Genomic DNA, 14,043 nt, shown 5'->3' with positions numbered 1-14,043 from the left:
CCAGCTCACAAATACAAGACACTGCCAGGGCCAGGAGGAGGGGAAGCTGGAGATTTGTGGGCAGCTGCGGTTCCCAGCTCATCCTGAAGGAAGGAGGCGGTGTGCAGGAAACTCCATAAAGCCCAGGACCCAGCATCAGGCTGTTTCTCTTTCTCCCTCCCTCCCTGGGCTCTGAGGAGTAGGCAGTGCTGCAGAGCTGATGGCCGCCTTTAGGGGCTGCTGGACCCAGCAGAGCCTAGCTCTTCAGCTTGCAAATTTTACATTGTGCAGTGGTGCAGAATTCCCCCAGGAGTATATAGTACGTGAATTATTAAAACTAACATAGTAAAAGCTAGAACTAGGAGCAGGTGTCTGGGCTGGGGGGCACACCCCCAGAGCCCAGCCATGGGGAGGTAACGAGTGCAGGTGTCTGGGCTGGGGTGGTGCCCTGCAACTGGCCTCTGGAGGGGTAGCGGGTGTTGCTGTCTGGGCTGAGGTCTGGGAGGTTATGGGCATGGGTGTCTGTGATAGGGGTAGGGTGCAGACTGGTTGGACTCTGGGGACAAAGGGGTGCAGGTGTCTGGGCCAGGGTGCCCCATGGCTGGGCTCTGGGAGGGAGGGTGTCTGAGATGGGAGCGGCAGAGCTTTCCCCAGATAGTTGCTCAGTTGGCACATGTGACACACCCAGATTGAGGTGCCCAACAAAAGCATAACAGAGAAACGGGAAGTGGGTTGTCATATGGTTTTCTTTAACTCTCTGCTTCTGGGAAGGGGGCTTTTTTCTTGTCTGTATTATTACAGACATTCTTGCTGATAGGCATTTTGAAATAAATTACCAAAATAGTTGAAACTGGTGGGATTATATTGTTGTTTTGACAAAGAAAACATATAGAGTTTTACAGAATTTTTAATTTTTTGGTGCAGAATTCCCCCAAGAATAACTGTATATTGCTTTGTGTACGTGGTGGTCTTTCTTAGGAGATTTACTATCCATTGTATCTGTGTATTTCTGTTATTAAATTAGATTACAATAACTAAAGATGATGGGGAGAAAGTTGCAAAAGATTCTGGAATTGTTTCCATTTTAAGGTGGGGGGGAGGGAATTCAAGTTTTTTAATTAATTAAAAATTTTATCAGAATGGTCACTAAAATGTTTAGTTTGGTTCATATTTATTGTTTTTTTGTAGATGAAACATTTTGCTAGCCACCTTGAGAATACTTTTGATACAAATTTCAATTACAAAAAGTCACAAATTCACTTGACAAAATATTTTGGAGTCCACAATTCATGGACGTTTTCACTTTTAGAAAGGCCATTTTTTGTTGTTTGAATTTTACCAACTTTAACAGTAACTTTTAAAAGGAGCATACATTCCAAGATAGTCTCGTGAGCCTGGTACTCAAAAACCCTGATCATGCTCCCATTAAAGTGCATGTCAAAACTTCCATTGACTGTATTTGCTCAATAGGAGACTGATTTTGCACCATTAATCTACATTTATAGGATTGAATGAGTATTCTACCTGCCATCACTGCTCCCAAAACATTTATATTTTGACTTCCACCAGTATTGTTGAAATTGGTTTCTCTTAGTTCAGGCCAGTGAAGTGGTTGCTATCAGACCAAGACAATTCTGACTTTCCAGAGTAATATAGTGGCATTATTCCAGGGGTTGGCAAACTTTTTGGGCTGAGGGCCACATCTGGGTATGGAAATTGTATGGCGGGCCATGAATGTTCTTGGAATTTAACAATTCAGAGATATTCATATAAACTTTATTTAATAAAGATACATTTTAGTGGAAGTAAGCATAAAACCATACTTACTATTATAAGTATACTGTCATAACAAGGTATTACAATAATTAAACCAAACTTACCCCCTTTCCACACCCTCTTTGATTAATGTGAACAATGCAGCTGGTCACCCTCAACATTGGAAAATTAACACTACTAAAACATCAGTCACCTAAGCCAACGAGTAGCAGGCATGTGGGCTTGCAGGTTCTAGGCTCTGATGGCGCATGAAGTGCATTTAGGTTGTGCAGCCAGAGTAACATGTGTGCCCTCATGCCCATCATGCAGGTCCTGAACATGTGGGAGCACCGGGCGGAGCGGGGCAGTGGAGCTCGAGGGCCGGATTAAAAGGTCTGTTGGGCCAGATGAGGCTCATGGGCCGTAGTTTGCCCACCCCTGCATTATGCTCTCTGAAACAGTTATATTGAAAACTGAGGCATATTTTTCAGCTACCTTTTTAATGACCACAATGTTACAGATACCAGCCCTTTTTTAAATTCTAGTTAGTTTACCACGAGAATTTATAATTTCAGTGCATGATCATTCTCCGTGCTCTTCTCCTCCCCACCATGGATAACAATATATTCAAAGATTAGAGGGATTTCTTGCGTTCAGCATATTTCAAAATTGTTCGAACATAGCTGGCTTGTTGATATCAACTTATGTACATGCTTTCTTCATGAAACATTAGGAGCTCAACAAGCACATAGAAGATGGTTTGGGAAGGAACTTGGCTGACCGTTGCTCCACTGAAGTCAATCAGTCAATGCATCAGTCACAGCAGGAAATGATTGGTAATATTTATACAGAGTAATGTTACTTTCACACAAATGAGTCTGAACCTGGGCAGTCTCCAGGTCAACCCCAAAAGGACTTTGTCTTCTTTGAGTTATTTGTTTTGGGGCAGCATCAAGAAGTCCCAATCATAGATCACAGGATCTGTACACATGAATAATGGAAAAACAGTTCCTCTCCTAACAATGTTTAATCCAAGTAAATTCCTACTTTTACTTGTTCCTCTCTAGACAATTACATACTATGACTGGGATTTACTGAGTTATAAGCTTATAACGCTTTACAACTCCAAAGTGCTATGCAACTGTTACTTCCCACAGGGCTTGTGGGGATTGGGTAGGAGTAATTATTATCCCGATTTGGAGAAGCTGTGAAACCGAGATTAAGTGATTTATTTGCCTGAGGTCACACACTGTGGTAGAACTGAGTTTAGAAAACAGGACTTCCCAACTCACTCTAGACCTGCTACCTTTCTTCTCTCCCTGTGTCTTTTTAACCTCTGTATAGCTATCTTAGGGAAGGGAACTGAGTAAAATAACTTGAATTAACAATGGTAATGTTAAAATATAGGCAATACCTGATTGTCAGATATTTCTTCAGTGTAAGCCTTACCCTAGCTCACTCAGTAAAAACTAGGATTCTATCTTGAAGCTCACGTTTTGGTATGGTCTCCTGTTTCTGTATTCCCTTTTGTTAAATGCCTGTCCAGCCACCCAGTCTGAATTGATTCCTGGTAATGAAACAGTCAGGTCTTGAGGAAATATATGAAGCCTTTAGTGACCTATTCCTGAGATCTTGAGAAGTCACCTCTTCCTTATTTCTACCCAAGGCTATTGAGATTGGCCAAGTTGTCCTTTGTCCATCCTGGACTTCAGGACTCTAGCTAGAGATCTTTCTGATTGGTTCAGTTAATCTCTGACCATTTTTTCCCTTTTTGACACCACTGCCTTTCTGGATGGCTTTTTCTTTTTCCATTTTGTTTTGCTGGAATGATCAATAGTTGATCCTAATGGGACAGACTGTGTTTAAACTGTGCAGTGCAAGGGCTGAGCACTCTCTTAATTGTAATGGAAATTGCTAAGTAGATAAACTGGTAGGTTAGGCCTCAGTTAATACTGTTGCTTAGGTGTTTGAAATTAAAAAAGCCAGATACAGAATGAGTGCATCATATGACCATCCCAAGATGGAGTAAAGTTTTGCATAGTAACTAAATTTTGCTAATCCACTTTGTTTTTAGAAAATCTGACACCATTATTACCTTCTGGTGTTCAGAATCAGCTCCAGTTGCTAATCCCATGCAGGAAGTTTGACCTCAGTTACGATTTGAACTGTCACAGTCTGTGTTCGGATTTTCAAGAGGATATCACATTCCGCTTTTCCCTGGGGTGGACCACCCTTGTAAACCGCTTCCTAGGCCCAAAGAATGCTCATAGAGTGCTACTCGGACTGGCAGATCCAACCTCACAGGTGAGTGCTTCCCAGGTCTTTCAGAATGGATTGGGTTGATATCTGATGTTTTCTATACATTATTTTACATGTGTGTTAATAGCTTGGTGTGTTGTCTGCTCACCATGTTCCCTTTTGTCTGAAACTTGTTTTGGTGAGGGTTGTTATTACTGGGTTATATGCATGGATGAAATGGATGCTTTCTAGTACTTCCTGCAGCTACTGCATGCTCTTGGGGACTCTGATTTTTGTTTTACCTCTGTATCTATCCTTCTGGTCACCTCTTCATTTACAGTTTTTGTATAATTAAAGTGGAGCAAAGCCAGTCCTACTTCCCTCAACCTTATGGACTGTCTGGCTATTTGGGGCAATGGAGTTTTTAAATGTCAACACTAACAAGTGGAAAGAAACTATGGTTTCCTGCTGTTGTGATAAAGCCCCAAACTGCAAAATAGGTCTCCAGATGTTATCCCTCCCTGCTCCCTTGTAAAGCTTGAGAGGCTGTTCAGACCTGGGATTTTGGTTCAGCCCATCATGAGGTCACCATGAAATTTGGATCCACTTAAGACTTTGCCCTAGCCTCAAAGTAAAAAAAAAAAAATTCATGGGTGGATGGGTGCATTTGTAGGGGAGTGAAGGGTTGAAAGAACTGCCAGGTGGGCACGGGGCAGCTAGAATAGTGGGGAATGGATAGGAGCTGATGAGGCATAGTGGGAATCGAACAGAATTAACTACAGTCCATGCTAAAAGCTTTAATTATATTTCAGGAATTTGGGGCAGCTCTTCACTTCTTGCCCCACCCCTGTCTGGGTTGATGAGATCTTCAGGAAAGGCCCATCTCTTGTTACTCATCAGTTTTCTGAACAACTCTCTAAGCCTCCGTTACTGCTGTTCAGGGTTAAACAAATGAAGAGCCTTTTTGAATCTCCCAGACAGTCTTAAGTTCAATTTTTAACCCTGCTTATGAGAAAGCAAAATAAATAATAAAACCAAGCAGTTTGCTCTATAGTTCCATAATGCTTATCACTCAGTTGCCTTATTCTGCTCTTCTAGATCCCTCGTCCTTTAGCTTCCACCCCCTCTGCCACCTGTCTTCCTGCCGTAACTCCAGAGAACGTATCACAGGAGGAACTCATGGTTTCTTTGGTAACGAGTTTAGCTTCACTAACATCACGGACCTCTATGAGCATCATCATCGTTGGAGGAGTGGCAAGTAGCATTTGCAACTACCTCTATAAACAGAAAGCATGGCAGAGACTATTCCAGATGTACTCTTTTTACTGTTTAGGATGCCATCACTGCTGCATAGAATTGATGTTTGCTTGTTAGAATCAGTCTAATTAGCAATGGGCCTAGTCCACAGATGGCAAGAAGCAGCATAGCTCCATTCAACTCATGACTTAAATAGAACTATGTCTAATGAAGTTAGTCTTACTAAACAATAGGTGCACTTTCCTTTCATGTGCTTGGTAAGCCCCTTGCAATCACAGGTGAAATCTAAAAATTAGTATTTAGCATAGTAAAGAATTGTTTGCTAGTCAGTTTAGCCAGGGTTTCTTTGTAAATGGCTACAGAATAGTTAATTTAAAATACTTAAACTGAGTGATTGGTTTATTAGATTTCTTTGATATCCATTGTTTTTTTTTAATTTACTCTTCATAGGCAAAGGCTCCAGGAATCAGTCATGCTGTACTCTAACCTATATGACTCTACATCATGGTTCCAATCCTGCAACCCTTACTTATGTGAGTTAGGGTTACAAGATCTGTGGCATCAGAACCACTTTGCAAATGGGGTATCTAGGATAAATACTTTTTGTCTAATGCAGCAAAATATTTACATCTTCAAGGCTAAATAGCACTGCAGTAAGGGGTATAAAGTGCATTAAATGCTCATAGTAAGTATGTAATAAGAAAACTGGCTGAGTAGGGTCATGATGGAGCCTATATTTATTCCATATAAATGTGCTCCGTTTCTAAATTATAAAATTTATTTGATTTTTTTTGTCAGGCTCAATTTGGAATTGCTGAGAGCTTTGCTTTCTGCCTCTTACTTTATCTCTAGCAATCAAGATTCTGTAATATGAATCTAGCTAAACAGTTCTGCAGCTGATGCACAAGGTGAAGAGACTCTAGCTCCTTATGTAGCTGTGTTGCTCTGCAGTGCTACCTGGATGATAATTTTGTTAATCCAGTCGGACAGAAAGGTACAAAGAGAGCAAATACCTTGAACAGGAAGTTGACACTTTTCTATCCTCTTCTAATTATGACCACACTCTGACAAAATACATTCCATAGAGCTACTGTCACATAATCCGCTCAGGTCATGAAAAGATGCTTCTTTTTCAGGTGTGGAGAACTGTAGGCTGGAAACTCATATGTCTTTCCCTAAGTATGTATGGATTATTGTATCTCTATGAGAAACTAACCTGGACAACTAAAGCAAAAGAGAGAGCCTTTAAACAGCAGTTTGTAAACTATGCTACTGAAAAATTGCAGATGATTGTCAGTTTTACTAGTGCAAATTGCAGCCATCAAGTGCAACAGTAAGTATTATACTTATCATTGTAGTCACTAATACAGGAAATACATTTCAGTGGATAATCTATGTGCATGTATTTATCAATGAAAGTTACAATAGAGAATTGAAAAGATGCTTAAGTATGAAGGTTTAAAGGTCAACTTGAAATCTATTCAATTTCAAAAAATGAGCCAAAGTTGGGTTGATTACTATTGTGGCAAAGAATCCCCCTTTCATATTTTTATGGTTGTACAGTCCTGTTTTGCACATCACTGTTAGTGTAAAGACCTCACACAGGCACGATTACCTTTCTGACTACGGGGGAGAGAGAAAATGACTATAAAGTGGAGAAAAGAAATATTCTTTCAGTTATAGTAGCCTTAGGTGGTGGTTGAAAAGGGGGGGAGGGGAACTTCTGAGAAGTGTGGCTTTTAAGTTGATTGAGCCCCTTTAGCAAAATGCTTATTTTTAATGAAGGAATTTTATGGATATTGTTTCACAGAAAAAGCATCACTTTTCTGGAGCTGTAGTTTTGTTAACCTTGGTTTGCGCGTTCTTATTCTCTTTACTCAACTTAAACGTGAATTGGACTACTTTAAAGAGCAGTCATCAGCAAGCTTCCTTAGTACCTAAGCACTTACATTATGCAATTTTCATTAGCACTTAGCAGTAAAAAATATTCGTGCTGTTGCTGAGAGATGAAAATAATGCCCTTCTTTTCCTATCGTTCAGAGACGTTTTGACTTGTGCTATAAAAAGCCCTTATGGAAAAAGGATGATGGGACAGATTCATGCCTAGCGTAATTCTATCTAAATCGGGCTGAAGTCAATTAAGTTATGCCAGGGATGAATTTGGCCTGTAACATTTAAGCCTTTTGTCTTGCCTTTAAGATGCCCTTTTAAATGGTCTGTTTTCTTTTGGATAAATGGGGGATTTACACAATAACAAGAGACAACTCATATGGGTATTACAGCATAATTATTTGAAATCATACAGTTAATTTGTGCCTGATAACTTCACTTACCCTGGCAAAACAGCAGAATGTGTAATGCTTACCCCTAACTTGTATCTGTCTGAAGATCAAGAATGATTCTCAATCTCTATAGGCAGTTTCTTTGTCAAGCAGCTTACTATATAAATATGAAAGTTTGGCTCTGTTCTTATGGGCAGTCATAGTCACATCCTTTTCACTAACAGTGAATCACTTAAGACTCAGGATGGCTTGGCTTTTAGAATCTTAACTAGTTTCACTATGTTCAGTGTTCTGAAAGGACTGCTTCCCTCATTCCTCAAGTGACCATATGTCTCTGTGCTATCGGGACAGTCCTGGAGGTTTTGTAAGATGTCCTGATATCCCGGGAACATCTTTTGAGCCCGTTTGAATTGTCCTGGTTTTTCATTTAATCTATCAAAATGTTTGTTCAATATTGCTGTTCCAAGCAGAACTGGCTCTGTATTTACCAGGGACAGTCAGTTAGTGGAAGGAGTGTTCAACGTGGTGAACAGGGTTTGAAGCGATGAGAAAAGTCAAATGAATGTAGACCCTATCAAAGCTGTTGGTTTGCTCAATTTGAATGTTGGTGACACTTTGTTAGGTGTTTTACGATAAACTCATTCAGATGCTAAGGGCTAGATTGAGAAAGCTACTTAGGCGTAAGTGCTTAAGTCCAACAGCTTTGCACATGCCTAGTGGTGGGAACAGTGCCTAAAGGCTCGATGCTTCCCCACAGCTAACTAGTTGCTCACAGCCTTCACTCATGGCAAAGTCCCTGTGGTTTTCTCAAATGAGGTATTCTCTCACCTGTCGTCCTGATCCAGGAAGTGTGCTCAGAGTACCCCTATCGGATCATGCCTCACACATAACACAGGTGGTGGGTGTCCCCAGAATACCCCATAGCCTGGCAGCTAAGGCACTCACTTGTGATGTGGGAGATCCAAGTTTGAATCCCTCCTCTGCCTGATTTGGAGGTGGGAGAATCCCGTTCAAGTGAGAATCCTAACCACCAAGCTGTCAAGTCACTCCCTTTATCTCTTGTCCAATGGCTATTTAATTATTATACAAAATGGAGAGCTCGAGAGACACCCATTCCAGAATAATCAATAACCTGAGAACAGAGTAGAACAGAGACATATGGTCACCTGAGGAGTGAGGGAAGCAGTCCTTTCAGAACACTGCCTGTATAGTCAAACTGGTTAAGGTTCTAAAAGCCAAAGTGGTCAGGGCACTCACCTGGCAGGTAAGAGACCTAAGTACAATCCCCTGCCCCAAATCAGGTAGAGCAGGGATTTTAATCTGGGTTTCCACATCCCAGATGAGTGCTCTAACCATTGGGATATTGGCTATAGAGCCTCCCTCTTTCTCTCTCTCTTTCTGCCCTCCTGCCCCCACCCCACTTCCCCTGGGCTGATTTGACTTAGGTGCCCAACTCCAGGAGAGGCTTCACAGCTGAGAATCCCAAGCATAGATAGGCACCTCCCTTCAGCCTGTCAGGCACCCCAATTCCCTTGTGAATCTAGGCCTAAGCCTGAATCCAGGCCACTGCATTTCGTTCTTAGCTAATTTAGGTGGCTCCCTGCTCAGCAACTTGATTCTGAGAATCCATTTGTTAGGCATCTAACTCTTCTCCTGCATTGTTTGGGAAGCCTGGGCACCTAACTCGGAGCTGAGAATTCCACTAAGCAGCAGGACACTTAGGAGTCAGGCATTGCAACACCTACATCCCTTTGTGAATCTACCCCCAAGTTAATAGCAAAAATCCACTACTCTGAGAACAGTCTCCAGCTTTGGAGTCAGAAGCTGGCAGTAGCAACATCAGCATGTATTTAAAACGAGGTCTATTTTGTATTATTTTTTTAATGACCCTAAAAATGCCACCACCGCAGTGTCCCTGTTCTACTGATTTTTGAAGAGTCCCTTTGCTCATTCTTCCTCCTGCTGTCTTTCTTTATGCACTTGTGTATAGCAGTTGGTGGCTGTTCTGATTGCATTATTCTACCCATGGACTCTGAAGTGTCGTGTAACACGAGGTATGGTAAACTATAATTACAAACTTGTTTTCCTTTAGAGAAATGGCCACTACCTTTGCTCGACTGTGTCAGCAAGTCGACGTTACTCAGAAAAATCTGGAAGAAGAAATTGCAAGGCTGTCCAAAGAAATAGATCAGTTAGAGAAAATACAGAGTAACTCAAAGCACCTAAGGTAATGATCCTTTTGTATTGACTCAGCCAGTTGCTTAAGGGAGAAATCTTGAACTAGCCAGCTAGAGAGAGGCTGAAATCCTGGCTCCACTGAAGTCAATGGGAGTTTTGCCATGGACTTCAGTCGGGCCAAGATTATATATAATCTTCTTGCCTCGTACACAGTGGCACTGAAATGCTTTGAATGGAGGGGTGCTGAAAGCCAGCCCCACCCACCCCCGAACTGGAGCCAGGAGCAGGGCCGTGTCTCTGGGGGGGCACCTAGACAGGGGTAAGGGGGCCAAGACTGAGGCCACAGCTGGGGCTGGGGTGTTGTCATCCCCCCCGCATCCCTAGTTCCTGCAGCTATGCTAGTACACCAATAGCAGCAGTTGTGTTCTTTGAAAGTTATGTTAGCCAGTTGTGTTTTGTCTGGGGGATGTGGGTAAAGTCTAAAAAAATATCACCCCATCCTCATGTTGATCTTCTCCTTCTCTGCCCAGTAAAAATAGATTTCTCAAGAGTACTTTATCAAGCTCCAACAATGCAGGTCACTTCCCTACCTGAGAAGCTTTTGTTCCTTTGGAGATGGGGCATGAGTTCCTAAGCAGGTCTTTGGTACAAAGCTCTCTCCATAGGAATACCCTTAGCTGGGGCTGGGAGCAGGATAAATTCAGCTCCTGTATTTCATCACCTCTCTTCTCGCTCATCCAAGCAGGGCCCCTTTCTCTTTTGGAGATGCCTTCCCAGGTCCAGCGGACCCCAACCCCGTCCAGCAGGGTGACAATGCACCCTGTTGTCTCCTCACCTAGCAGCCAAGGGGGCAACATTTGGCTTTGTGTCTGTTTCTCTCTGCCCATGGCTTGCCATTGTGTGCTGCACACTGTCCTCGGGCTGAGTCCCTGGCTCCGCTAGGGCCATTTTCTAAAAATGTCAGTTAAAAGGGGTTTATCTCAACCAGCATTAGCTACAGGAGCCCTAGTGTAAACAATTCAGATGGGTTTTTAACCCGTTGTTGTGTAACCCTACATGGGCTTCTCTAATGGAATGGCATTGAAAGCATTGCCAGTCCATCTATGGTGCCAGCGGAGATGCTGAAGGGTGGTAGCAAGGGTGAGACTTTTTAGAAAGTTTTGCTAGTGTAGACAGGAACTGGGAGAGGCAGAGCTACAAGGGATGGTGGGGTTTTTCTTGTTCCCAGCAAGGAGAAATCCATCATCCCTTCTAGCAGTGATTCCTCATGCCTTTGTGAACACGTAGGAACTACCCTTTCTCTAAGGTGTTATATACTCAGATTAGCAGCATCCTGAGGTTTAAAAGTATGTCTACACTGCAAAAAAACCACAACACTGCAGCAAGTCTCAGAGCCTGAATCAACTGATGCAGGGTCATGGGGCTCAAAATAATAATGGAGATGTTCCTGCTCAGGCTGGAGTCTGAGTTCTGAGACCCCACCCCCCTCACTGGAAACTACACTGCTACCCCCATAGTGCAAGCCCAAGTCAGTTGATCTGGGCTTTGAGATTTGCTGCTGCTGCGGGGGGGGGGGAGCAGTGTTTTTAGTTTTGTTTGCAGTGTAGATGGACCCTGACTGGGCAGAGCACATAAGCACTCGTTACAGTGCTCTTCTGAGTCAGGTGGTCTAAGTAAGATTGCTTGTGTCCTGCATTTCATTCCTAAAAAGTAAAGAGGCTGAAGACTCTTGTGAGAGTTTGGATGCATGCAGGTGAATCAATCACTTTTCTCTTGTTTGTTTTACAGAAACAAAGCCATTCACCTTGAAAATGAGCTGGATGTTTTTACAAAGCATTTTCTTCAGCAGAATAAATAGACCAATCTCTTTTCACTGCTGGCTTCCTTGGGTAACTGCCTGTAGGACAAAATTATAGAATGACACATTGCTCCCCTGTGGAGTCACATGAAATGACATTTTTAAAATTACTTTGATTATACTTGTCAGATACTGTAACACCCAGTTCACATTTTTACAATGAACTGTATCTAAAAGCTGTGGTGAAGAGAAATTTTGCAAGAGCAAAATGATCATTTATATTTACTCTGGTGACTTAAAATAAAAAAAACAACAACCCAGTATTATTTTGTTTTAGTATTTACCAGTGGCAAATCCCACCTTCCTGGCATCTGGGAGTTAATCTGTTATTCCTTCTCTTCCTCAAATCAGTATCAATGTCTCCCAGTTCTCTAGATGCTGATTTTTTCAGATTTGTTTTATGAATGAAAATATTAGGTGAACAGCTCTAGCAGCCCAAAAGTGCTTCTTTAGATTTTGAATTCAGATAAAATCAATGGGGCTGGGCTGCCGTTACCCTACTTCTGTTAGTTTATAGATAGACCTGCCATTTTTATTTGTATAAACTTGATTCCCTCTAGGTATTTTGGAAAGCTTTAAAAATTCAAGCAAGCTGCAGTGATGGAATGGCAGTGTTCCTCACGCTGTAGTAACAGGAATATTGAAAACCAAAGTAAGTTAATGTGTAAAGTTCAGATGACTGTCATGTGCAGCATGCAAGCCTCTACCTACACCAAACAGGGGGACTTCTGCTATACAGTTGGTCTACACTCAGCTGAATTTTTGCATAGTTTGGGATAAGGGATTAAAGTTTTTATCTAAGCACCTGGGGGAAGGCTTGCTATTTTCTAGTCACCTGGGCAAGGGCTGTAGCCTAGCCTTCAAAGATTTCTCTCACTACATCATGAATACCTGCCATGTTCTGCTGTGAGCATTATAAATTGAATTGCTCTTCAGACTGCATACATTTGGGAAACAAACAATATTTACCATATTGCTTGCTTCCTTCTCAGACCAATTGTTTAGGCACTATCTTGGCTATTGTATTTCAAGTTCCTGAATTGTTCTTTACCTGCCACCTCCAGGTATGTGTTTTGTTTTTTAAATCTTGGCCACTAGTTCCCTCTGTTCTAGCTTTGTGTGTGGATGTTTCCATCTTAATCAGCTTTTAAAGGGTGGTTGTAAGCCAGGGACCTTCAATAGATGCTAGCAAGGATGCCCAAGTGCTTCCTGATGCAGATCATGTGCAATTTCACCTGTATTTTATAAACAGACTTTTAAAAAATATTTTAGATAATGAAAGCCTTTCAGAATATTTATATATCCTTGATAAATGCTGCACAATCAGGTTTAAAACCAAACTCGTGTGCCTGTTACTGTGGTAGCTTAAGGCCCCAGATTTTTATTGTTGCATGAGTACTTGCTGGGATTTTTCACTAATTTACAAGAAAGGGCTAATGAAATGCACTATATTTTTTAAGACCTACTCATGATACTTTATTTTAAAAAGCAGGAAGTGATTGCTTAGAAGCTGGGTATGCTGCATGCTATTGGAAGTGTTTCAGGGTATTGATTTTCCTCATTGGTGTGGGAGTATGCTAATGATATGAGCTGTGAAGATGGGCTGCAGCCCAGCTGGTTAAATGTACAGAAATTATGTGAGGGGAAGAGTTGCAAATGTATTTATAAGTAGTTTATTTTTTGAGAGTATTTCTAGACTGGTTTAATTTGTGGGGGAGGAAGAAATACTGCCCCTTTAACTTATTGATAATTTAGTTTGGCAGCTGAGTTGACTAATGTAGTTGGTAAGAGATGATGCACTATTCCTCATTTTAAACTTGACCCCATTCACAAGCAGTGTGTAGCAGAAGATGCTGTTTTATCTGCATCTTGTATTGGTTATTACAGAAACTGTTCTAAAGCATGAGACCTGTGTAATTCAAGGTTGCTTGTTTCTACTTTTGTGGAAATTCTGATTTACTTCATGACAGCCACTTACTGGTGTTCCCTAGAGTTTTGTTGAAAGACATCAAGTGAATGACCAAGATGGTAGCTGTGGAAATAAAATTCAGAATTTTTTCTATTGGAGGTAAAGTGTTAGTGTGGTTCTTCAGAAGGAGTATGTCCGATAAAAGGAAGGAGACTGCTCCTTCATTGCTTGATGTAACAGCTGCTCCCTACAGATTACCTAGTTCCCCCTCATTTAAGGTGGGGATTTCCTGCTACCACTTCCATCCTGCTTCTGAACAGTAAGTTGACTTTTCTGCCACTATTTGCATTAATTTTTAAATAAACTCAAATGTTAGGACGGGCAGCTGCTGTTCCCAGAAAAGAGGAGTTAACAGGGACGATTAATGTACATGGCTATTTTGTCTCAATTTGTAGAGAGCAACTGCATTCCTTTATATATAAAAGGAAGTCAGGCTAAGGGTTTACACACTGAACTTGTCCTTTTCATTAAAGATTCTGCTCATTTTCTAATGCTTGGATTGCAAAGCCCCTTCATGTCCCCTTTGA

At 41.6% G+C, this 14,043-nt stretch overlaps 1 protein-coding gene across 1 annotated transcript in view; it reads left to right on the top strand.

Moving 5' to 3' along the window:
- LOC311525942 (mitofusin-1-like) overlaps positions 1 to 13,614 on the top strand; it is a 73,992-nt gene extending 60,378 nt beyond the window's left edge. The window contains 6 exon segments of the mRNA XM_084638451.1: positions 2,468 to 2,570; positions 3,809 to 4,038; positions 5,071 to 5,226; positions 6,366 to 6,562; positions 9,604 to 9,738; positions 11,478 to 13,614. Of these exon segments, the coding sequence (XP_084494577.1) occupies positions 2,468 to 2,570; positions 3,809 to 4,038; positions 5,071 to 5,226; positions 6,366 to 6,562; positions 9,604 to 9,738; positions 11,478 to 11,547 (891 nt within the window). The 3' untranslated portion in view covers positions 11,548 to 13,614.
- Positions 13,615 to 14,043: the final 429 nt, after the last annotated feature.

This window comes from Lepidochelys olivacea (genome assembly GCF_965140295.1).
Source record: "Lepidochelys olivacea isolate rLepOli2 genome assembly, chromosome: 9".
Lineage (NCBI taxonomy): Eukaryota > Metazoa > Chordata > Testudines > Cheloniidae > Lepidochelys > Lepidochelys olivacea.
Note: the sequence above shows the minus strand (reverse complement) of the source record. Positions and strands in the feature narration are given on the sequence as shown.